Source organism: Oryzias melastigma, linkage group LG7 (genome assembly GCF_002922805.2).
Source record: "Oryzias melastigma strain HK-1 linkage group LG7, ASM292280v2, whole genome shotgun sequence".
In the NCBI taxonomy this organism is placed as follows: Eukaryota; Metazoa; Chordata; class Actinopteri; order Beloniformes; family Adrianichthyidae; genus Oryzias; species Oryzias melastigma.
In genome coordinates, this window is record NC_050518.1 from 25,154,309 (window position 1) to 25,177,580 (window position 23,272).

A 23,272-nucleotide genomic window follows, 5' to 3' on the forward strand; every position below is an offset into this window, starting at 1 on the left:
GTGTCCAAAACTCCACCCCCTAATCTTCCTTTTTCTCAATACTATTAAAAATGTTTACTTGTAAAAGCAGATCAGACAGGAGAAATCCAAAAAGAAGCAATCACCTGTCCAGCTTTCTTCACCAGTCTCAGTGCTACAATCATCCAGCAGTCGTCACACAGCAGCTGTCCTTAGGGCTGGCTATCAGCGATAATTTCCAGAACCGATTTTATTCACCAGAGCCTGGATTAATTCGATTCTGATTTTTAAAATCATTTTGATCCTCTCAATTTAATTTAATTTTTAATTTACACGATTTACACATTTAGACACATTTGTTAGAAAATACATTATTAATATGCATTTAAATTGAAGGTTTTCATGTTAATCTCATACAGTTCACACTGTAAAATGTATTAGTGAAATAATAATGAGGTAGTTAATAGCATGCAGTGTCACATGGATTCTCAAACAGAGAAGCTCTGATAATTGTTCTGCTTCTCCTGGTGGCGATCGCGTTATAACATTACACCTTATTCCAGAAGAGTGGATGGAAGTGTTAATGGCTGATCAGAATGGAGCAGATCAGGAAGTTTGTGGCCCATCGACTGTAGCACACGAGACCCATGTCACGACTACAAGCTTTTTCAAACATTTTTTCATCTGCTCATGGTTCACAATAATTTGAATAAAGAAATACTCCGAAACTCAACTTTAATTTTCCAAATACATGTCCTCCATCGTGAGAAAAATACTACAAGACATCATTTTCATTGGAGTAGGTCATTAATAATTGTCTGTCTTTGACCTCCTTCTGATTTAAACATCGCTGTACTTTAATCTGTAAAAAACAACAACTAGACAATCAAAAATATAAATTCTTTTACTTCTTAATTATTTGTTTTCTGTTTTGTTTTTTGTGTTCAAACATGTAAATGAACATATTTGGTATGTGTTGTTCCTCATTTGGGTGTTGTGCCCCCCCCCCACGCAACACATGTTACAACATGTGAGCATAGTGAACCTCACAATTCTGAAATGTCTGTAAAAGCTGTGAAACACAGAAAACAGAAATTCATGAATGACCCTTCTGCATTGATCCCCGTTGATCAAATCAAATTCTCCGGCTGTCAGCAGACGTACTCTCAGCATCATCACTGAAACCTGCTGAATTAGGCTGGGCTGGTGTAACAGGAGTTCCTCAGGGTGAACATCTGAGCTGTCCTTGTAAAAAAGACTAGTCCGTCGGACCATTTTACTAGAAGACGTTCAGGTATCAGTGGAACCACTTGGCGCCCCCTGGTGAACAAACAAGCTCATGAAACGACGGCGGCACAGAGGTCCAGAAACCTTCACGGGCCTCCACTGTTCAAGTCTGACAGCTAAAAAACTTTTATTTTAAAACAGGAAGTTGTGGGTGAAGACTTCCTCTCAGGTTTGACAGCAGGGATTCCTCTGGGGCCGACTCCTGAGCTGTCATCAGGGGGAGCTGCCGTGAAAGCTCAGTCTGTGACTTCCTGTTTTTGGAGTAGAGTTCTACCTCTCCTGAAGGTTGCAGGTCTGGCTCCACTCGTTTCTGACAGAGTCCAAGCCTTCAGCTTCATGCGGATCGTGTGAGGTGCTGCATACTGACCTTCTGTTCGTTCGGTTTGTCTGTAGCTTCTCGGACTGTTCTCAGTCTTCCTCGCTGATCTTGTTGAGGTGGCCTGACCAAACTTCAGTCGATGTGCTCGTCACCCTTTCAGCTTCATTTATTTCAATGATTAAACTCAGAGATCATCCACCAAGTGTCTCTAAGTCCATGACTCTGATCTAAATCCTTATGAACACTCGGAAATGCTGTAATGATTTCTTATCATATTTGTTCTCCTTCAGAAGAAAAATGCCACATATACATTTTAAAAACGAAAAAAACTGTTTTTTTTCATCGGGGGGGGGAGACTATAAGACAACACCGTTTTATGAAACCCCACAGGGGGACAAAATAAACCAAACCAGAGGGCAACTGGATCCAACCCAAAGGTTTAATGCCCCCAAAGGAAGCAGAGCCTGGTCCCACTCCAAAGACTCCGTATAGGTTAATCAATGAACTCCCACGCCATGCCGGGGGTGCAGGAAGGGCCGTCGTCAGCCTGCACACAAAAAAACCACGAAAGCAAACCAGCTGATCGCAGACAGACAGAGCTGAACCGAAGAAGAGCTCATCTGAGCTTTGGCCTAAAAACAGCTGACCTGGATAATGACAGAATTTAACAGCCTGTTCAAGTCAAGATGAACTTTCAGCTCCATCATTTAGACCTGCAGCACACAAAAACCCAATATCTTTGATTTGAATCTGAACGATTAAAGATAAGCAGAGATAATATGCAATGACGACTGAACTCCTGAAAGAAAAGTGGTTCATTTTTCTACTATAAATGAAATCTGGGAGAACAGATTTTAACCTCTAAACCTCTGGAGAAGATGATCCTTTCAGCAGCTCCTCCTCCTGCAGGAGCATCACGCTGCTCTGGAGAGGACCTGGTAGAAGACTCCAAGTCAAGTGTTGGGGTGGGAGGGGGGTGTCAGGTGAGCACTTTAGAAGAAACTGTTGACAGGTTGTTCGGAGTTCAGGTGAATTATGTTGCTGGATGAAGCAGTGCAGTCCTCGCTGAAAAACCGTATGAAGAAGTAGCAGAGAGGAAGTGTTCTTCCTCAGGAACCTGAGGCTGGAGGTGTGTGGGTGGGTGTGGGTGGGTGGGGGTCTACCTTCACCACTCTTTTTTCTGGTAAGGAGCCTCTCCCCCATGCAGTCCGTCTTCCATACGCTCAACAGCAATTTGTGTTGTTAGCTCTGTTAGGTTTGGTTCTCGCCTTTCCTGCCCATGCTGTCGGTGTCCATGGGAAAGATCCTGAACCCGACTTTGTTTCTGGTGGTCGAGGTTGACACCAGTGTGCAGCAGCGGAGCCGCCATCAATGTATGAATGTGTGTACGGGACTGTTGAGCGCTGACGGACCGTGTAGAAAAGTACTGAGGATTGAACGAGGAAATGGAAAGAAACGAAAAACAAAAAGCTGAAAATACAGACCAGCAGTTGTTATAAATAATCATTCATATTTTTCATTTGGTAACAGTTTAAGGTTTAAAGTTTTTTTACATTCAAGTTTCAAATTTTCTTTATATTTTTTTTACATTTTCAACATTTCTTTTAAAAATATTTTTTAATTTACAATGTTATTTCTCAAATTTTCAATAATTCCTTTAAGTTTACATTTAAATTTAAAACTATTTAATGTTTTTTTTAAATTTACAATCTAGTTTTTCATTTTTTTTTAAAGCTGATTCAAGTTTGACCCCATACATCAGGGGTGTCAAACTCAATCGCACAAGAGGCCAAAACCCATCGATCGCGGACTGAACAGGATAAACATTTATCGAACACTATAAAACTACATTTTTAAAACTTTAAAACTGTAACTTTTTCGCATAATTATGCACTAGATATGTAGCATTACCTGCAATAGTGCTCGTGTGAATGCTGTAAACTGAATTTGACCGCTGAAGATGCTGGTGCTGATAGCTATAAATGCTGAAATTAATAGCTAAAAACACTGAAGCTGATAACCAGCTAAAATATTAGCTAAATGCCAAATTAGCCTAAAAAATGACAAAAAATAGGTTAGCCAAATCAGCTAGCATGTAACTGAAATTTTAGCTAAACTTCAAAATAGCCTAAAAAATCTTAGTAAGTGCCAAATAGTCCAAAAACTAGCAGAAAATACATTTTAAATTTTAAAACCACATTTTTTTTAACATAATTATAAAAAAAACAGGCAGGAAAATTATTCCAGCATAAATCATCTTAAACCTACGATCATTTTCAATATTTTACTCTCCATAAAAATATATGTTGTCAAAATTATGCAAGTTAAAAATAAGCACAAGACCATTAATAACAATAGAATAAAATGAACTGGAGGGCCGGATAGAATTGCCCAGGGGCCCGGATCCGGCCCCAGGGCCTTGACTTTGACATGTGCTATACATGAACGTCTTTGTTTTCCCCGTCTGAGGTGGTATCTGGATCAAAACTGGACGGCTGGACGGCGGCAATATTGCTCACCATTTCTGCAGTACCACTGGTGCTATTTTAGGGGTGTGAGGGGCTGAAAGTGGGTAAAAAGAGACCTCAGTTATGGGTGACGGGAAGGAGGGGCGGGGTTGCTGCATTCCAACACTCCCACCCAAAAAGAGGTGTGTTCTAATGAACGCCTCCTGTTCTGCAGAATCCATGTCGTAAAAAACAAAACTTTTATTTTTTTTTTTAGATTTTAGCCTAATCATAATTAAAAGACCACTTGGAACGCTTTGAAAATATATCAGTGGGACTCAAAAGCATTTTAGGCATCCTGTTAGTTTTTTCTTTTTAATGTATGTACAAAAACAATATTGTAAATCATTCAAATAGGCATAATTTAGCATCAATAAAAGCAATTGTATCAGTTATTGGAAATTTTTGATTTTACATTGATACAATAATGTTTTATCTTTTTCAGTTAGTTTATTTTTTTAAAAAGCCAGAACAGCTTTTATATTTTGTCAGATTTTTTATTTAATCCAAATGCTTCTGCTAATTTAGGATTAAGAGTGAAACATTTAGGTAACATTCAGTGAGTGTAATGTCAGCTTCAAATGTCAAATTTGTCATTTAAATCACACACCTAAGCATCTTCAAAGTGTACTCCATTAAGCACATATTTCTATTTTGTGGTTGATTCTAACCAGGGATGACAAAAACCTCTCTGGCACAAGATTCGTTATACCAGTAAAAAGTCCACTTGAAATTAAAATTAGGCAAAAACAAACATAGTTTTGTCCTTATCCCAGTGCTCATATTGTTGTTATCATGCGGTCTATCGTGACTTCAAAGTTTCAGTCCGGTGATGACTTTTTACAAACTGATATGGCTGATTTTTGACCATAAATCGGTCTTTGTATTTTCTAAAAGCGGGTTTATGCCGTTTATTTTTCCCACAGTCCAGCTGACCCTGAACGCCCCTCACTTCGTCATGGAGTTCACTTCTCGCGAGACCACAACGTTAATGCGCAGCTTCATTCAACCTTAGTGAGCGCAGATCTCGCGATGTGTATTGTGACGGAGGGGGCGGGGTGCGGTGGAGGGGCTGTTTGGTCTTTTTTTTTATATAAAATTATTTATTTAAATAAAAATGGCCGCTGTGGAGAGCGCGGAGGAGAGGCTGTAAGTGTTTTATATTCTTCTTCCGTCACAGCGCCACCGCGCGCGGCTCCACTAGTCCCGACTCTCAAGCGTTTTATCCAAATCAAAGTGCGTTGTTTTTTACCCCGGGCCCTCTCCGCGGAGCGGGGTTAGCGCGAATACGTCACCAACTTGCTGCTAAGTCCGTACTTTAGCTGAGCCGAGCTAAGCTTTAGCCTAGCCCGCTGCCTGGCGCTGCCCTCCCCGGTTCACTTCAGTACAACTCCACAGGAAGCCCGGAGGTCGCCGGCGGAGTGTCCGAGCCTAGCGCCCCCCTCTGCTTAGCGGCAGCGGCTCCACCCGCCGCGCGGAGCGTGCAGCCAGCCAGCTAACGGCTGCTAGGTTCTGAGCTTGCACGCGCACGCACGCACGCGCGGTATTTTTAAGGAAAGAAGGAGGGGTGGCGAGTGACCTGCCCCCCCGCACACACATACGCGTGTTCCCGCGCGCTCATCCCTGTGTGGACTGTGCCGCGTCTGTCATTGCAGGTGAACCTGACTTTAGCCTGACTTTGACCACACTGTCTGCAAACTTTGTTATGGATTCAACAAACTTTAATGAGACTATAAGTTGGTATGTGACTAAAATGTTAAAATTTAGTGGATTGGTCTGATCTCTATATCCCCGGAAAGGGCTAAAAGAGACATTTCCAACATTTTTGTGACCAGAAACAAAAATAAGAATGTTCAAAGTGTCATAACTTTCTCATTACTTGTCCAATCAACAAAAGGGAGATATCATTGCAAAGCTAGTCAAAGGAACTGCAAGAAATAAATCATAAATTTGGTATTAAATCAATATTAATTTCCATATTATCCAATAACAATACAGAAATCTGCTCCTGTATGCTTGTAGACATTGGTTGCAGCTACGGCTGCCACGATTGGTCGACTGATTGCCGATTAATTTAATAGTCGATTAGTCTTTACTTTATATTATATGGAGTCGCAGAAAAGTAAAGTTGAAAGTTATATTAGCATTATGCTAGCTTTTTGAACTAATTTGGCATTTATTACGTTTTTTTAGGCTACTTTAGAGTTTCGCCAATATTCAGCTACATGTTAGTTTTTTGGCTAATTTACGATTTTTTCAGTTTTTTTAGGCCAATTTGGAGTTTAGCTGATATTTCAGTTGCATGCTAACTGTTTTGGCTAATTTAGGCTTTTTTTTATTTTTAGGCTGTTTTAGAGTTTAGCTAATATTTCAGCTGCATGCTAGCTGTTTTGGCTTCTTTCTATTTTTTTAAGCTAATTTGGCATTTTACTAATATTTTCGCTGGCTATCAGCTTCAGCGTTTTCAGCTATCAGCTTCAGCAGCTTCAGCTATCAGGTTCAGCGTTTTCAGCTATCAGCACTAGCATCTTCAGTGGGTAAATTCAGCTTACAGCATTTATACTAGCATTATCGCAGGTAATGCTATATATCTAGTTTTTAGTTAGTTTAAAGCTAATTATGGTTAAGATGTGTGTTTTACATCTAGTTTTTGCATGACCCGATTAGTCGTCTAATCTGAAAAAATAATTGGTGATTAGTCGACCATCAAAGTAAGAGTTTGTGGCAGCACTAGCTGTAGCCAATCAGCTGGCTAAATTTGGTCACGTGACCTCATGTTTCAGCGTTCAGTTCTTGGACACGGAGGCTTGCGAACATAAATACAGTATCTGCTACTTGTTATTTTCTCATTAAATTTGCTGGAGATGGAGAAAACAACAACAGTAATTGACTAGTAACCAAATTAGACGACAACCAACGTCCCTTAAAAAACTGACGAGTGGTTTTGTGAATTGAAATTTTTGTCTGCAAAATTTCCTAGCTTACACTCCATGGATCGAAAAAATTCCAGAAGCAAGTTAAAGACAAAATTCTGGACCATAATATCACTATATGTACTTGCATGTACACTATCTTGCAGACAGTTCCGGTGCCTAAGCTGTACAATCGCGCATGCCTACTAAAAGTTATTTAACCAGACCCTCACAAAGGTAACCTCACCTAGACACCAGACTTAATGCTATAGGTTTTAATTTAACTTTATCTTAAATGTGCACAACTTGAACCTAATTTTAAACTTGTTTTATCCAATTTTTGTTAGATTTTACTCGACTTGAACCAGACTTAACGGGACGTTGGTCTTCCAGAACCAGAAACCAGAAACGCGTTTGCATGAGACCACAGAAAAAGCATCGCCTTTTAGTGCCTATAAGCAACACGATGTGTGCATGTGCAGTGAATCCGGTTCATCACTTCCTGTTTGTGTTCTTTCATTTTCACACCCACAAACAGCCACACACTCAGAAAAGAAAAACATGCAGACTCACAAACAGACGCACACCCATGCTGCTACACAGTAGTCTGGAATGGGGATTTGGTCCCTTCCAGTGCTCGGCTTTATCTTTTGTTCCTTAATTTGTTTTGATCGAGATCAGTCTCTGATTCTTCATGTGTGTTTGACTTCAGACTCTGTTCTGGTCTGGCAGTGGTCTGAGATTCTACCCCATGTTCTGGTCATTGACTGCATAGGAGAACTGGACTGAGTGACTCCTCCCCCCTGGCCTTCTGAACAGGAAGAGCCAAAATCCCATAGACTTCCATGGAACAATAAACAGCTGTCACTCGGTCATTCTTTTTGTCCGAATAACCTTTCTTAAAAACCTTTTTAACATGTTCTTGATAAACCTAATTTTTCAAGACATTGTATTTCTTTATTGATAGATATTCAAGGTATAAACTGACCAATCAGACGCCTCAATAAAAGTAGGAGGTCTCACGTCAAACATTCAGAACATTTGATTGACGGATTTACCTCGAGCCCACTTTCAGTGGTAGGGGCGTGGCCTCTCAACAATCTCACTCTTGATTTGCAAGAGTGGTTGCCATAGAAACGTCGACTCAGACACACTTGGACCAATCACTGCTTATTGACAGTAGCTGCGTTTCCATCACACATTTGCGCAAAACTTTATAGAAATTTTAGGAGTTTCGAAATGACAGTTTCCATTAAATCATAATTTTGCGATAAAGCACAAACCAACGTACGCGATAAGTCATTAAAAACAGGGCGATGAATGAGAACAAGTATTTTTTTTATTTGATTCACTAAAAGGTTCATTTGGGTGACGTCACAGCTCTTTCTGGGGCGCGTGCAGCTCAGCTCGACTCTGAAGAGAGAGAAGTCTGTTCAGCGGGTAAAAGAAAAGAACTCTAACAGGGAAGCGTCTGGAGGTTTTTCTGCTGTTTGAAAACACGACATCATAAATTCAAGTTTCTGTCACGGCTCTCATACTCATGAGACTTCAGGCTCCAAGCTGCAAAAGTGCGTCTGCACATGAAGTGATGAGGAAAGGAGGAGGAGTTTGGCGATTCCGTATGACCCGCAGTTTCTAAAGAGCTGTGACGCCGTGGGACCTCTCGGTGCGCCGGCTGTGCAGCGCTCCGCTCAGAGCAGACACTTCATACCGAGAAGCGGATCTATTTAGAAAAAAGTGTTTCCATTACAGTTTTGCGAAAAATGTCTGTTTCGATACATCCCAAATACCACCTCCTCTCAGTGCAAAAACTCTTTTTAGAAAAAAGCCAGTTGTTTAGAAATTGTGGCGTTTCCATTAGGAGAATTTATTATCGAAATTCCAATTTGCGAAATTTCAGAGTTAATGGAAACGCGACTAATGTCTGGTTTCAACACGGCTGTATTGCAAAAGAAAAAGGCAACTGAATTGACTTCCTTTTCTTGAACCCTGGAGCAAGTCATTTTCTATGGGTGATGGCACACTCACTCAGTCCAGTTCTCATATACAGTTAATGCCCCCCCCCCTCCTTTTTTTTCTTCAAATTACTGACTTTGGGATAATCAGGATTCTGGTCTCTACTCCAGTCTATGTTTTGTGGTGGAATTGACTCAAGTTTCTGTTTTTTCTGGTCTGTGTTTACGTCTGAGCTTTGTTTCAATTTGTCTTCTGGTTTTTGTTTCCTAAAGCATTCAGTCTTTTTGGTGTTTCTGTTTCAGGATTGGTCAGAAAATGAGATTTTTCTTCCAGTCTGTTTGTTCTGAGACCTTATTTCTAAAGCTGAGTTTGGATTTTAGTGTACAACGCGTCGGGGAAATGTGTGAATGCATGAAAACGTTGAAGTTCTTAAGAGCGTGCAGCACATACATGCTGTCACGCTCTTTCTACAGAGCTGCGGTCAGCTGTGTGTAGATGTGTGTTCTCTTATTCATTGTTCCTGTTCGTCCATGTTGGAAACAGCCAATCAGGAATGAGACGATCGCGACGAGAGCAGCAGGTTTGAGTGCGAGGTAGAGGAGCTCCTGACGGAGGAGGAAGAGCTGGAGAAGCTTTACGTAGAGACTCAGACATTCAGGAAGAAGAAAGACAAACAGCAGCAGAAAGAGATGGTGACACAAAGACTAAAGACAAACTGAAAGGTGATGCTCTCCACTTGTTTAGATCAGAATTCAGGACAAAAAAAATCAGATTTTGGGTTCTGCGTCCTTCAGCATTGTGGCTCCTGACGATGAGGGGGGAAGCGCTGACTGTGCAGATAATTGAAGTACCCCGACTTCAGCTGGGGGGCTGGATTGATTAATGCGCCAACAGACCAGCAACACAGTTTCAGACACAGATGTTTAAACCCGGGGGGTGCGGGACAAATCCAGCTCAGAAATCAGATGGGAAGAATCTTGAATCCATCATCCTCCTGGAGTCAACAGTTTGTTGGGAAACTTGTAGTAGTGTGACGCAGCGCTCCCGTGTTGCTCTGTTGACAACGACACCATTCTTTCTTTCTTGGGAATATTCTATTACTGTCATGGTTAAAGCAAAGCGCATTTTTAATCTCATGCCCGTAAGGGATAATGCCTGACGAGGTGTGCATTATCAGAATCTACTGGATGAGGCGGATGCCAATAATTTCTGATGACGGGCATTATCCCTTACATGTATATAGGGATCCTACAAATAGTCGACTAATCAACAACTAATTGACTATTAAAATAGTCGATGACTAATTTAATAGTTGATTAGTCGTTACTTTATATTATATGGATTAGGAGTGTAGTAAAGTTGAAAGTTATAATGGCATTCTGCTAGATTTATGGACTATTTTGGCATTAATTGAGGTTTTTTTTAGGCTATTTTGGAGTTTAGCTAATATTCCAGCCACATGATAGCTGTTTTAGCTAATTTTAGCTTTTTTTTATTTTTAGGCTAATTTGGCATTTAACTGATATTTTAGCTGACTATCAGCTTCAGCGTTCTCAGCCATCAATTTCAGCATCTTCAGCTTTCAGCACTAACATCTTCACCTGCCAAATTCAGCTTACAGCATTCACACTAGCATTATTGCCTGTAATGCTATATATATAGTTTTTAGTTAATTTAAAGCTTTTGGTGGTTTAGATGTTTGTTTTACATCTAGTTTGTGCATGACCCGATTAGTCGACTAATCTGAAAAAATAATTGGTGATTAGTCGACAATTAAAATAAGATTCATGGAACCGCTTCACCTCTGACGGTTCCACTAAGTCCATTTATTATTGATAATGCACACATTAAATGGCATTATCACGCTTATACTATAGTTACTTACAAATAAGTATTCAAGCAATTCGCACTCGTGGTCAGTAAGCGCAACCAAGATTCAAACACGCTGGATTAGAAAGTGGACTGTTTCAAGGGTTATATTTTCCATATGGTTTGGAAAACACAGTAAGGGTCACTAATTAGCACTTATTAATTTCTACAAAATCAATAAAATAAACTGGATATAGTCATTTTTTAATTACTGCTGAACCACCTACCACAGCATTAACTGCATTGAGGTGATCCTGTCTTTTATTTTGAAAGGGAGTCATGTCAAAAGTTATAACCGATTTCATATTCAGAAAAGTTTTATTCATGCACATAAACAATAATTTGTTGATTTTGACCATAATAGTAAAAATAACTTAAACACAAAGGTGCGTCTTATTATTCTAAGACTTTGTGGCTCCTGCTGAGTTGTGGTTGGTGAGAAATTAACCTGATTGGCTCTTTACATGTGGAAGGTTGCAGACTCCTGTCATATACAGTCAATGGTTATACTTGGAGAAATATACAGTATCTTATTCTGATAGTTCTTGATAATCCTTTTTTATATTTCTTCTGTCGAGCAAGTTATTCAAGTTATCAACTTACCAATCAGAAGCCTCAATAAAAGTGGGCGGTCTTGCATCGAAAATTGATTGACAGATTCTCCTGAGCCTGCTTTCAAGTGGTGGGGGTGTGGACGTCCAACAGGCTCACTCCTGATTGGTGAAAGTGGTTGCCATAGAAATGTTGACTCAGAGTTAGTCGAACCAATGGCTGCTCACTGATGATGTCTGGATCCAACATGGCGGCATCCGTACTGGGAGAAAGTGGCGACTGAATTGACTTCATGTCATTGGAACCAGAAGCAAGTCATTGACGGCCATGTTTGTTTATATCAACTTCTCTCTGGGGAACGTCATGATGAAGGGATCAAAAGTCAAAACCCCAACAGCGTTCCTCCTCAGTGGGACCAAAGTTAACAGATATCATGTTTGGGTTCCTCAGGGAGCCAGAACCAGGAAGCCCGGAGGGACCAGTCGAGCCCCAGGCTCCCAACAGAGACAAGTCCCATTCCAAGAAGACTCATCGAGAGCGTCTTGATGTCGAGCAGGGAGCGGTCAGAACCGACTCAGCTAAAAGGCTGCCAGCACAGAGCCAGGTAAAAAATGCATCCCGACTGGGGCCAGCACAGTCCAAAAGGGTCTAAACAGGTTTGGGTCTACAGCAGGGATGTCAAACTCAATGACACCCCAGCCGAACAGGATAAACATTTATTGAACACTCTAAAAATACATTTTCAAAACTTTTAAACAGAAACTTTTTAACATAATTATGAACTAGATAAATAGCATTATCTGAGATGATGCTAGTGTGAATACTGTAAACTGAATTTGACTGCTGAAGATGCTAGATAGCTGAAGATAATAGCTCAAATCACTGAAGCTAATAGCTGAAATCGCTGAAGCTGATAGCCAGCTAAAATTGAATTGAATCGAACTTTATTCATATCCCAGAGGGATAAATGAATCTGTCATGGCACCAGAAAAAGGAAAAAAAAAAGTTGCATGTAGCATATTAACATAATACACATATATATAAACATAAAAACACACATAGATCTACAAAAGCCAGTAATATTATTTCAGAATAAATCAACTTAAAACTTAAATAACTTTCAATATTTACCATAAAAATATATTTTTTCTAAATTATACGAGTTAGAAATGACCACATTACTCGGGCCATTAATAACAATGAAATAAAGTGATCTGGAGGGCCGGATCCGGCCCCCGGGCCTTGACTTTGTCTACAGAGTCCTCTTCCTCCCTGCAGGAGGCTGAGCCAGAGGCCGGTCCCTCAGAACCAAGACCCCCGTCTGAATCGGAGGAATCTCCCAGGCAGCGGCGCTCAGTCATTCGAGATCGTGGGCCGCTGTATGATGACCCCACACTTCCACAGGGCTGGACCCGCAAACTGAAGCAGAGGAAATCCGGACGCTCCGCAGGAAAGTTTGACGTTTACCTGATCAAGTAAGCTCCTCCCACTGCATGCTAATCAAATCAGTAAACTCAGCAGCACTGACAGGGTTTGGGTTTTTCTGCCTTGCAGCTCAGAGGGAAAGGCGTTTCGCTCCAAGGTGGAGCTTTTGGCATACTTCCAGAAGATCGGGGACACCACCACTGACCCCAATGACTTTGATTTCACCGTCACTGGTCGCGGAAGCCCCTCCCGGCGGGAAAAACGTTCTCCCAAAAAACCAAAAGTGGTAAAGCCATCCGGGCGAGGCCGTGGGCGCCCCAAAGGTACTCAGGCGAAAAGAAGTAACCTGGATCTGCTGAACGGCATCAGCTGTTCCTGGACTCTGGCAGTTCTGTCTTTGTTTGTGCGTAGGTAGCGGAAAGGTGCGCCAGGCTACTGAGGGCGTGGCCATGAAACGTGTGGTTGAGAGGACCCCAGGCAAACTCCTGGTGAAAATGCCCATTGGCAAGGCAGAGAGCTCCACTGGAACCACGGTAACCTGCTCTGCTCCCTCACTTCTGTAATGAGCGGTTTAGAGCTCGTCCTGCAGAGAACTGCAGCTGTCCATCTGCTCATGCTAATCCTGTACGACAGGGTTCTCAAAGTTTTCGTAGCAGAGGACCAAATCAAGAACTCAACATTAGACTGGGGGACAATTTTGGTGAAAAAAATGGATAAACACTGAAATACTGTTCTTAACAATTTCAATGACCGAGTGTCATTTGTACAGTTATGCAGAAATATCATCAATTTTGGTCAACGTCAGACCAAAATGATGTTTATGTGAGATACTTTCAGCAGACATTCTTATAGAAGCTCCCTGTCACTGAAGGGCTTTCTACACCGGTGTTGTGCCAAGGTACATTCCCCCTGCCAGAATTTGTTTCCCTGCTCTCTGGCATCGTTGATTTGTAGGGCTGCCACAATTAGTCGACTAATCAACTTTTAATCGACTATTAAAGTAGTCGACGACTACTTTAATAGTCGATTAATCGTTACTTTATTATAAATGGAGTCAGAGTGTAGTAAAGTTGAAAGTAATAATGCCATTCCGCTAACATTTTGAGAAAAAAAATTATGCTAAGATTTCAGTTACATTCTAGCTGTTTTGGCTAAATTAAAGCCCTTGGACTTTGCCTTTAATGTTCTAGTGATTTTTTCTTCCTGTATCTGGGTTTCCTCCTGATTGCCCAACTGTCACAGATAGACTTTATTCTGAAACTTTTGGGAGTTTTTTGTCATATTTTTATATTTATCATACTTTTATATATGTAACAATGAACAATTAATAAATAGTAGTTGCTTCTACATCAAAGTTTTTGGAGGGAAAGATTCTGGTAGGCTAGATCAGCAGCGACCCGACAGAATCCGTGCCCTCTCTCATTGTTTAACATAGAATATGTGGGGAAATAAATCAAAAATGACAAATAAACTACCCAAAGCTCCAGAATAAAGTATGTTGTAATTGTCTACCTTCAATTAACACTGTTTGGGACAAAGTATGAGCCTTACAAAACAAATCAACAATGCCTGAGAGCAGGGAAACAGATTCTGGCAGGGGGAATGTGCCTTGGCACAACACTGCCATTTCCAAAGACACAACTGTAGCTGTCCCACTATGTCGTCAAGAGTCTTCTTTTCTCCACAGAAGCATAGAAAATGTTGTCTGCCCTCTAGTGGTGAAATTAATACACTGTTCCATTGACACTTGGGTGTAATTACCTTTTTATTCCTGCAGATGTCACCAGAAACCACAAAAAATGTTTCCAATGTACAGCTGGTTTAATAACCATCAATTATGATCCTCATTCTAGACTGCATACACAGTGTGGGACAGTCATCCACTTGGATGCTCAGTACAGTACAGATTACCTTGTTGGTCACTTACATGGTTCGTCGTAGAAGTACTGTTCACAAAGCTTAGCCTCATTAAACTGATGCAGAAACTCAACTATCAGAATCTTGGGTTGTATCGGAGTGCCTGTTTGGAGCGTTTCTTGCTGTCTTTGTGCTGTGCAGTCTTTAAAATGAACTTGAGTTTGAATTAACATTTTCCAAATACATGTATCCTGACCTAGGTGACTCTACATCCCTACCAGGTTAAAGGAAGTCAGGCGATGTCACTACATTCTGTGTGTTACTCCTTAAGTAAAAGCTAATGCTTCTCTCTGATTTGCTTATTCCTCTGAAGGTGGCATCTCCTGTCCCGTCTTCCAAGTCCCGCCCTGGCAGAAAGAGGAAGTCTGAGCAGGAGCTCCAACCTCCACCTCAACCGCCTTCTAAGAAACGTGGAAGAAAACCGGCGTCGTCCTCCACGGCAGCAGCAGTTGCGACAGCATCCACCTCCTCTGCGGCATCGTCTGGCAGTTCGGCAGCAGGAAGCTACGCCGTCGCCGCCATGTTGGCTGCTGAGGCCAAACAGAGAGCTGGAAAGGAGTCTTCTGTCAAACCAACTGTCCAGGAAACCGCCCTGCCCATTAAAAAACGCAAAACAAGGGAGACCGTGGAGGAAGTGGAGAGTGTTCACACGCCCATGGTGACTCCTGCTGAGAGCCAAGTGAAAGCTTTGGGAGGGGAGGAGGGAGGAACGACAGAGAGGGCTTCCAGTTTGGATCTTCAGGAAACTCCCCCTGAACAGAGCCAGTCACAGTCACTGAAGAGCACTGGTGGGCCGCAGACACAGAAGGGGCGGAAGCATAAGGAGAAGACAGGGGATGAAGGCAGCAGACAACCAGAAGTCGCTGAGGATAAAGGAGGAGGTGGCAGAAGTAGCACTGGCCATGCCAAAAGCCACAAAAGGAAGGAGAGACCACCTCACAAACACCACCAACACCACCATCAAAGCCACCAACAGGCCTCTGCTGCAGGGTTAGACCAGCGGCCGTGTCCTGTTCTCTCTCCAGTCACTGAACACCCAGACTCTTCCCGTAAGTCAAGGCCAGAGGTCAAACCTCACTGCGGGCCTGAGCCCAGCTCCGAAGTCTCCCGGCAGGTGGCACCCGGGCCACTTCCTGGACCGAAATCCGTTCCTGGGTCTGAGTCCAAGCCTCGTCCTCGTGTTTCTCAACTGCACCCTGAGCCTCAGCTCTGTCCTCAGTCACAAGTTCCCGGTCAGACACAAGCCCAAACACAACAGGTGGTCCCCCAGTCCTCCCCTGCCTGGCACGTCATGGCCCAGCCACCAGCCCAAAGATTCCCAACCCAAATCCACAGTCACCCTCAGTCTAACAGTCAGAAACTCCAGTCCAAACCTGCCCACTCCCCATCTCAGCACAGAACACAGCTTCAGGACCCGTCTCAATCCACAGCCAGGCCACAGGTTCATCCACAGCAAACCAGACACCCACAGTCACAGACCCAACCCCCTACAGCACCCCCGCTTCTAAAACAAGCTCCACCCCAAACCCATTCCCAGATGAGACAACAGTCCCCACCCCAGTCATCGCTTCAGCCTCAACTCCACAGCAGAATTCCAGTCCAATCCCAGTCGAAGCTTCTGACCAGGACCCCAACGCAACCCCAGTCTCAGCCCCAACCAAGAGCCCCGTCACAACCTCTGACCAGGACCCCAACACAGTACAGGGGCCAACTTCAAGGCCAGCACAAGTTTCAGCCCCAGCCTAGAACCTCAGTCCAATCCCAACCCCGAATCTTGACCCAGCTTCATTCTCAGCCAGAGACTCAGACCACATCACAGCTTGAGGGCCAGCCTCACTCCAGGACCCCCTCCCAGACACAGTCTCTTCCACAGTCCAGAATTCAGATGGAGTCCCATTCCGAACCCCAGGTCAGGACCTCTTCCCAACCTCAGCTTCTACCCCAATCTCGGCATGAAGTGCCCCAACCACAGATAAAGCCCCCTCTGCAACACCAAACCCAGCCGCAGTGCAGACCCCAGCCTAGACACCCCCTGTCCCATTCCAGACCGTCTGTGCTCCATTCTCAAGTGCAGCCCCAGTTCCAGAGGATTCATATACAACACCCTGAGCCCCCCCGTCAGCTAACTAGTCCACATGCACTCCACCCGTCTCCCCCCACCCTCACTCCGACCAATCCCGTCCCCGTTCACCAGACTGAGCCCCAGGACCTGAGCACCACCCGGCCCAGCCGGGACAGCCAGCTTCTGCGGAAAGAGGCCGGCGTGGAGGGTGTGAGGGCCGAGGGGCGGGGGGAGCCGATCACAGCACCTGAGAACAGAGAGTCAAACAGCACGTCAGTGCCTCCCACCCCCCCGGGAGCCAGCGGGGCAGCGGGGGTTGGTCTTGTGGCTGGTGTCGACGGTAGGGCGAGGCTGCCTGAGGACATCGTCTCCGCCGTGCCCCGTCCCAGCCGGGAAGAGACCGTGGAGTCGAGGACTGCCGTCAGCGAGCGGGTTAGCTGATTGGTCGGACGGAGTCAGAGCCGGGGGGAGGACTGTGGCCAGGCTGCTGGGGGTGGGGCGCCTCGCAGGCCTGAAGGAGCAGCGCAGCTTCTGTTTCGACTGTCGGGGTTTGAGAGGACGCTGGTCTGTAGCGACGGCCAGAGTCAACACAAAACTCTGTGTGTGTGTGCGTGTGTGTGTGTATATAATCAAAAGGCAGCTGTTGTGTCCCGCTGGTCTCTGTGGGAAAGGCGGGGGTTTGAAACCGTGACGCTTAACGCATTACTCCGATGAGATGTTGCTTCCAGAATATAACCTGTTTAGTTTTTGTTTGTCAGCAATTTTTGTCTGTTTTCTAGAGCTTTAAACTCTTGTGTTACTGACAGAGTGTGATGATGGTCCTGAAGGCCTCAGAGCAGATGTGAGGCGCCGTCTTACGGTGGCCCTGAAGGCCAAATCACTCAACGCAGAAACTGTAAATTTCACACAATTAAAAAAAACAAAACAGTTGAGAAAAAAAAACAACATTACATTTTAGGAATTGAAGCACCATTAAAAAAAAAAATAAATGTTTTGCAAAACAAAAGTAATTTTTCAGAAATCAAAAATATAGAAAACCTTAAAAGGTCGGTACTATGGGATGACGCCGTTTGTTCTTCTTTTCAACTGGAAGGTATTTGGCATGGTGATATCTTACAACAATGTCTTTAAGCTTTTGGCCACGCCCACTTCAAAAGTCTGGTGAGAATCAATTCCTTCCCACAGTTCCAACACATTCTCATCCCTAAGTCGTCATATTTTGACGTTTGGCGAAGGACCGCTCTACGCCACTTTTTGATGTTTTGTGTGTCCCAAATTTGTCGTTTTTTGACGTGCTGGATGTTCGTAAAATCAAGGGACAAGTCCGCAACCCTCGGAATATGGTACGGGACAAGGACTGGTCCTTGTAGCATCTGACCCAGTACTGGTACCCTAACCTGGTACCGGACGCGGTACTAGAAGCAATACTGGACCCGGACTGGTTCTTGGGACATGTCCAATAGCTGTACCTAAACCCAGTACTGGTACCCTAACCCAACACCAGTACCGGAACTGCGTTAGGGTACTGGAGGTTGGGGACCCGTGATTTTAACCCTTTAACCAGCTCAGTGGCCTTGTGGTAGAGTGTCCGCCCTAGGACTGGAAGGTTGTGAGTTCAAATCCAGGCCAAGTCATATCAAAGTCTCCAAAATTGGGCCCCTGTGCCTCCCTGCTTGACACTCAGCATTATGGGATTGGAATGGGGGGTTAAACCACCAAATGGTTCCTGAGTACGACTGTGTCTGCCGCTCACCCCTCCCCCAGAGAGGGGTCAAAGGAAGAGAACTAATGGGACTTTTAACTTTTACACCGGAACGCCAGTGTTTCTGTTCTTTGATTTACTGTAACTTTTTAACCGTTAACACGATAATTCCAGAAGATTCTGAAGGAGAGAAGTGGCTTGCTTTTTGTGTAGAATCTACAGTATGTTAAAGATTTTGTGTTTAAGCATCACTGGCGACACTTCAGGTGTTAAGGTGCATTCACATAGAATTTGTGCCACAAATTCGTGTGTCCCGCCCCTCTCTTGTCGTGCAACAAATTCGCTGCTCGCCTGTCAAAAAATGTGTTCCTGAGCTTAACGCTGCCATATGTGGGAGGAGCTACCAGCTAATGTTTTTAGGATAATGCTAAAAGGAACGATGTCAGTGGATATCTCAATTAGAATGTAGGAAGACACAGATGATGTTGAGAAATCTGGTTTATTTATTGTTAAGATTTCTCCAAAATGTCAGTGACCGTGTCTCCATGCTCGGGTTTATATGATTATTATTAAAGATTTTTCCGGTAAAGGGGGTTGTGTCTGAATGACAGCCACTTCCACAGTGTTTCTGTGTCTCTGTGGCTGAGCTTGAAGGCTCTCTTGTCTCGTATTAACCCAAGGGGTAAAACTAAAATTAGGAGACCTTTTGGTTCCTTAACCAAACGTCAACATGTGACGTCTTGGCGATGAGAATGTGTTGACAGTTCAGGTCAAAAATCTTTCTGTTTTTCCTCTTCTTCAAAACTGAAACGTCGTCATCCAATCAGTGATGTCCCATAGTACCTACCTTTAAGGTTTCTTATGGAATTTAGTTCTGCTTTATAAAATGTAATGCTGTTTTGTCATTATTTGTTTTGTTTTTTAACTGTCATTGTGATCTTTAATATGTTTTTGTGTTGAGAGATCTGTTATTGGGATTGGCCCTTCAGGGCCACCGTATCCTCTGCACCTTAAAACGCTTCCTTCTCACTTTTTTTTTAATTTAATATTTTATTTCCTCGGTTTTAAACCTCATTTGAGCAGGAAGAAGGCCGTCCCATCTTAGACCTTCCCTGTTCTGCATCTACAAAGCGCCCTCATGGTCTGGCATGTCAGAGGCCCTCCGCCCCCCCATGCAGAAACTGGGGGGGCGGGTTGCTTTTCTGAGGATGCCAGCCGTCTTCCAGGAGTTTTGTGAGCTGCTCATCATAAGTCTGTTTGTTTTCATGATGTTTGGTCTCCAAAGGAAGCACTTTAAAAACCAAACCCACCCGGAAGTGTGTGTGGGGGGCTGCTCATTCATCACTCCCCCCACTTTCCACTTTACAATCATCCACCTGCACGTTGCTCACCTGTAGACCGATCAAACCAGAAGCTGGCGTGTGGTTTGACACGTGCAAACAGAAATGTCTGAGCTTCAGCCTGAGAGTCACAGGATCTGCCTCTGGGTCACGCTCAGCCTCAGAGGTTCTGCTTAGAACCTTCGTCCTCACATGGAACAGTTCACGTTGAGAGTTTGGTGGTTGAAAGAGTCTGACTCACCTGACAGTGCAGGTAAGTTGAGAGGAAAACTCCTCGTCACTCTGTGGAAGGCACTAACTCCATGTTAGGTTGGAGAAGTGAACTCCTTTTCAGCGATGAAACTGCGTAGCAGCAAAACTCCTCCAAACCATGATGGGTCAATGAAGGCCCGGTTCTGATTGACAAATAGCTGTGGCCCAAATGAGAAAGAGGTTTTGTTGGAACCAGAACCCAGGCTTCAGAGACACCAAAAGCCTGGCTGTTCCTGTGGAGAGTTTGTGTTATGGTTTTAGTGAAGAGCAGTAAGTAAGTCATGTGACAGGATGCTGTAGCGTCCTGTGCAGCCTTCCCGTGAGCCTTGAGGCTCCCGTGACCATCTCTGCTCAGAACTTTCTGAACTCACAGTTTCAGGCTTTGCTAGTTTCCTGTTTTGATGGAGGGAGAAGCACAAGATCTCCTGGAGTCGGTCAGGATGTTCAGAGAGAGATTCCTCCGTCTGTGTTGACTAGAACTGGCAGAAATCCATGAGACGCTGGGATGTTCTTGCTGAGGGTTCTACAGGAAGTCCTGGTTCCTTCACTTGTAAGATGACGGCTGACCTTGAGCTATGTTCACATCGCTGTCGGCAATGTGCGTTCAAGCGGCAACTTCCAATGAAAAGTCTATGTGAGTGCACGTTTCAGGCTTCCGTGTTCCAAACTCTTTTGTTCATGTTTCACTGCACAAGTTTCTACGACCGTTTTAGGGCCCTACCCTCAAAACGAAGTGAAACCACTCGACCAATCAGAGACTGGGATTTGGTAGTGAGGTATGGATGCCACCCCCTTTAATTCATAGAAATTCAAACTCTTTGAAAATTGATCATGAAGGAGAAGGAGGAGCTTTGCTCTTGTGGCCACATCGTGAACCGTCTCGATCTTCTGGACCAGAACTGGCTGATCTATGGGGTTCATTGAGCCGGACGCTCAGTGAAGGTCGCCAATCCGTCTGCCAATCAGGCTTCAGATTCAAGACTTTGTGCCCTTGGGCCATACGTCTGATTGCAATTTATTATTGAGTAAGGAGTCCAGCTAGGTGAGGTTTGAGTCCGGTTGTGTTGTCAGTCCCTCTTCACTGAGTCAATGTACCCACAATTACACCAACAGGAAGTGGGTGCTGTTTGTGCCTTAATGTGTTCTAAAAGGTGTTGCGCTTTTTTTTTTTTTGTATCCATCCATCTTCAGAACTTGTTGAATCCCTTTCAGGGTCACATGGTTGCTGGAGCCTATCCCAGCAACAGTTGGGTGAAGACGGAGTACAACCTGAACAGGTTACTAGTCTGATGCAGGGTCGCACAATCACACACCTATTTAGAGACACCAGTGAAGCTTTGAAGCATGTTTTTGGAGAAATCTGAGAACATGCAAACTGGAAGGTCCCAGCTGGGATTTGAACCAGGACCTACTTCCTGTAAGGTAAAAAGTAGTCCTACAGTATACTTAGTCTATACTAAAAGTGAGGCAGTGTACTTGTATTATAAACTTAAAATGTTACAATTTAGAAGTATTTCATTAGGATACGTCCTCCATTACGCATACATGGTCTCTAGTTATACTCAAGACTGTTGTCATAGGGACTCAAACCTTCAGATCCGTCGTTTCTAGCATCTTCCTGCAGACATGTTGTTGGGATTCTGTGACTCTCAGCCCTGAACCTTCAGAGATCCTCCTCTTCGGTCTGTTCTTCAGACTGGCAGTCGAGTGTCCTCATAGGGGCCCCGCTCTAAACCGGATCGGACCGACCTCGACTGCAGTAACCAGCCAACATATTGCATGTTCCTGAGTTTAGTGCCTATATTGTTGTGCGTCTTGCCAGAAGCCACCATGTCAGCTGAGCCATGTTGTGTTTCTAGACTTAGTGATGTGCAGTGACTTCATAGTTGCTAATATCCAGGATGAATATTCCGCTTTTCTCTGGTTCAGTGAAACTCCAGAACTCACTATTGCTGTAGACAAACTAGTTTTTATCTGTTTTCTTATTTTTCTTTCTCACTAAAAGCGTTTGGTGTCCCCTCACGTGTGTTGTGTGGCTGATTGACTCGACTCGCCTTCTCCCCTCCAACAGTGGACACGGCCGGAGAACCTCGTGGAGATGAAGCAAACATCTTTGCAGCTCGTGTGTTCCAAAATAATTAAGAGTCTCGATAAGGAAAAGTTCACTGATGTTCAGAATTTAAACCAATACCGGCCTAGAAAGGATGAGAATCACCAGGAGGGCCGACCTGACCTGCTGGCTCCGACAAAAAACAAAAATGTAAAGGTTGGAGATGGACCTTTAAGATCCAGTTGTCTTTGAAGTCAGGAGGTCAGTGAGAGTTTGAACTCCCACCACAGGTGAGTGCTCATCAGGAGCTTCATTCATGAGGATCTACACACTAAAAGCAGGTAAAAACACAAAATATCCACGTTTAGAAAGAAAATCTGATGTTTTTTCTGTCCGTTCAACAGTGAGAACACAACAGAAATGCTTCATCATGTCTTCATCAGCATCTGGGCCTGAAAAGCTCTGAAGCTCCGCCCCCTGAGGAGAAAGAGGGGTGCTGGTGCCCATCCTTCACACACCCCCATTGTTAACAACCACAGAACCGAACAAAGAAAATGAGATGTTTAGAAATTCTGATCCGATCCATGTGAAAATGAACCAAACCTGTTATTCTGCTTGTGAAATTTCAGACCAAAGTGTTTCTCTAAATAGAGGCGGAGTCTGTCTTAGCCTCCTGCAGATGTTCCTGGTCATGGATGTCTGAGTCTCTACCTAAAGCTTTCTTCTTCCTCCTGGCAGCAGCTCTTCATCCTCACACTCAAACCTGCTCTTCTCATCGCTGTCAGAAGCTTCCTAGTGTTTTCATTCCTCACTAACAGACTTTGTGAGGATTTAAGAGGAGAACTCAGGAGGAATCACACAGGAGTTGTGAGGAGCTGTAAGCTGGTGGGAGAGAGTAAACAAAGAGATGATGGGAAATGAGTCCAGGCTTACTCCCCACCAACAGTCTCGCTCACAACCACTCTGCAGAAACTATGTCCTAGTATACGACATAATCATAATTAATAGACCACCGAGAACAATTTTACATGAAAACAAAAGATGATCAGAGCGGGACTTTCATTTTGTTTTCTTGTAAACATGATGTGATTTCCTAAAAAAAAAAAAAAAAAATCCAGGATGGACTGTGTCATAGGGTCAGGAGCCGGTCGTTAATTGGTTAAC

At 43.7% G+C, this 23,272-nt stretch overlaps 1 protein-coding gene and 1 long non-coding RNA gene across 4 annotated transcripts; one reads left to right on the plus strand and one right to left on the minus strand.

Annotated features, from left to right (window-relative positions):
- Positions 1-1,985: 1,985 nt before the first annotated feature.
- On the minus strand, positions 1,986-5,696 carry LOC112159161. Of its 3 annotated transcripts, XR_002921436.2 has the most exons (5): positions 5,389-5,696; positions 2,728-2,990; positions 2,424-2,629; positions 2,212-2,277; positions 1,986-2,111 (listed from the first exon to the last, which is right to left on the minus strand). It is a non-coding gene; the product is annotated as an uncharacterized LOC112159161 (long non-coding RNA). The 3 variants fall into 3 exon arrangements; XR_002921434.2 differs by having other exon boundaries at positions 1,990-2,277; positions 5,389-5,685; XR_002921435.2 differs by having other exon boundaries at positions 1,990-2,277; positions 2,432-2,629; positions 5,389-5,684.
- mecp2 (methyl CpG binding protein 2) lies at positions 5,101-22,080 on the plus strand. Its single transcript, XM_024293055.2, has 6 exons — positions 5,101-5,220; positions 11,811-11,964; positions 12,639-12,835; positions 12,915-13,108; positions 13,197-13,318; positions 15,016-22,080. Exons 1-6 carry the CDS (start codon positions 5,189-5,191, stop codon positions 17,203-17,205), a joined length of 2,889 nt encoding a protein of 962 aa, XP_024148823.1. The 5' UTR covers positions 5,101-5,188; the 3' UTR covers positions 17,206-22,080.
- Positions 22,081-23,272: the final 1,192 nt, after the last annotated feature.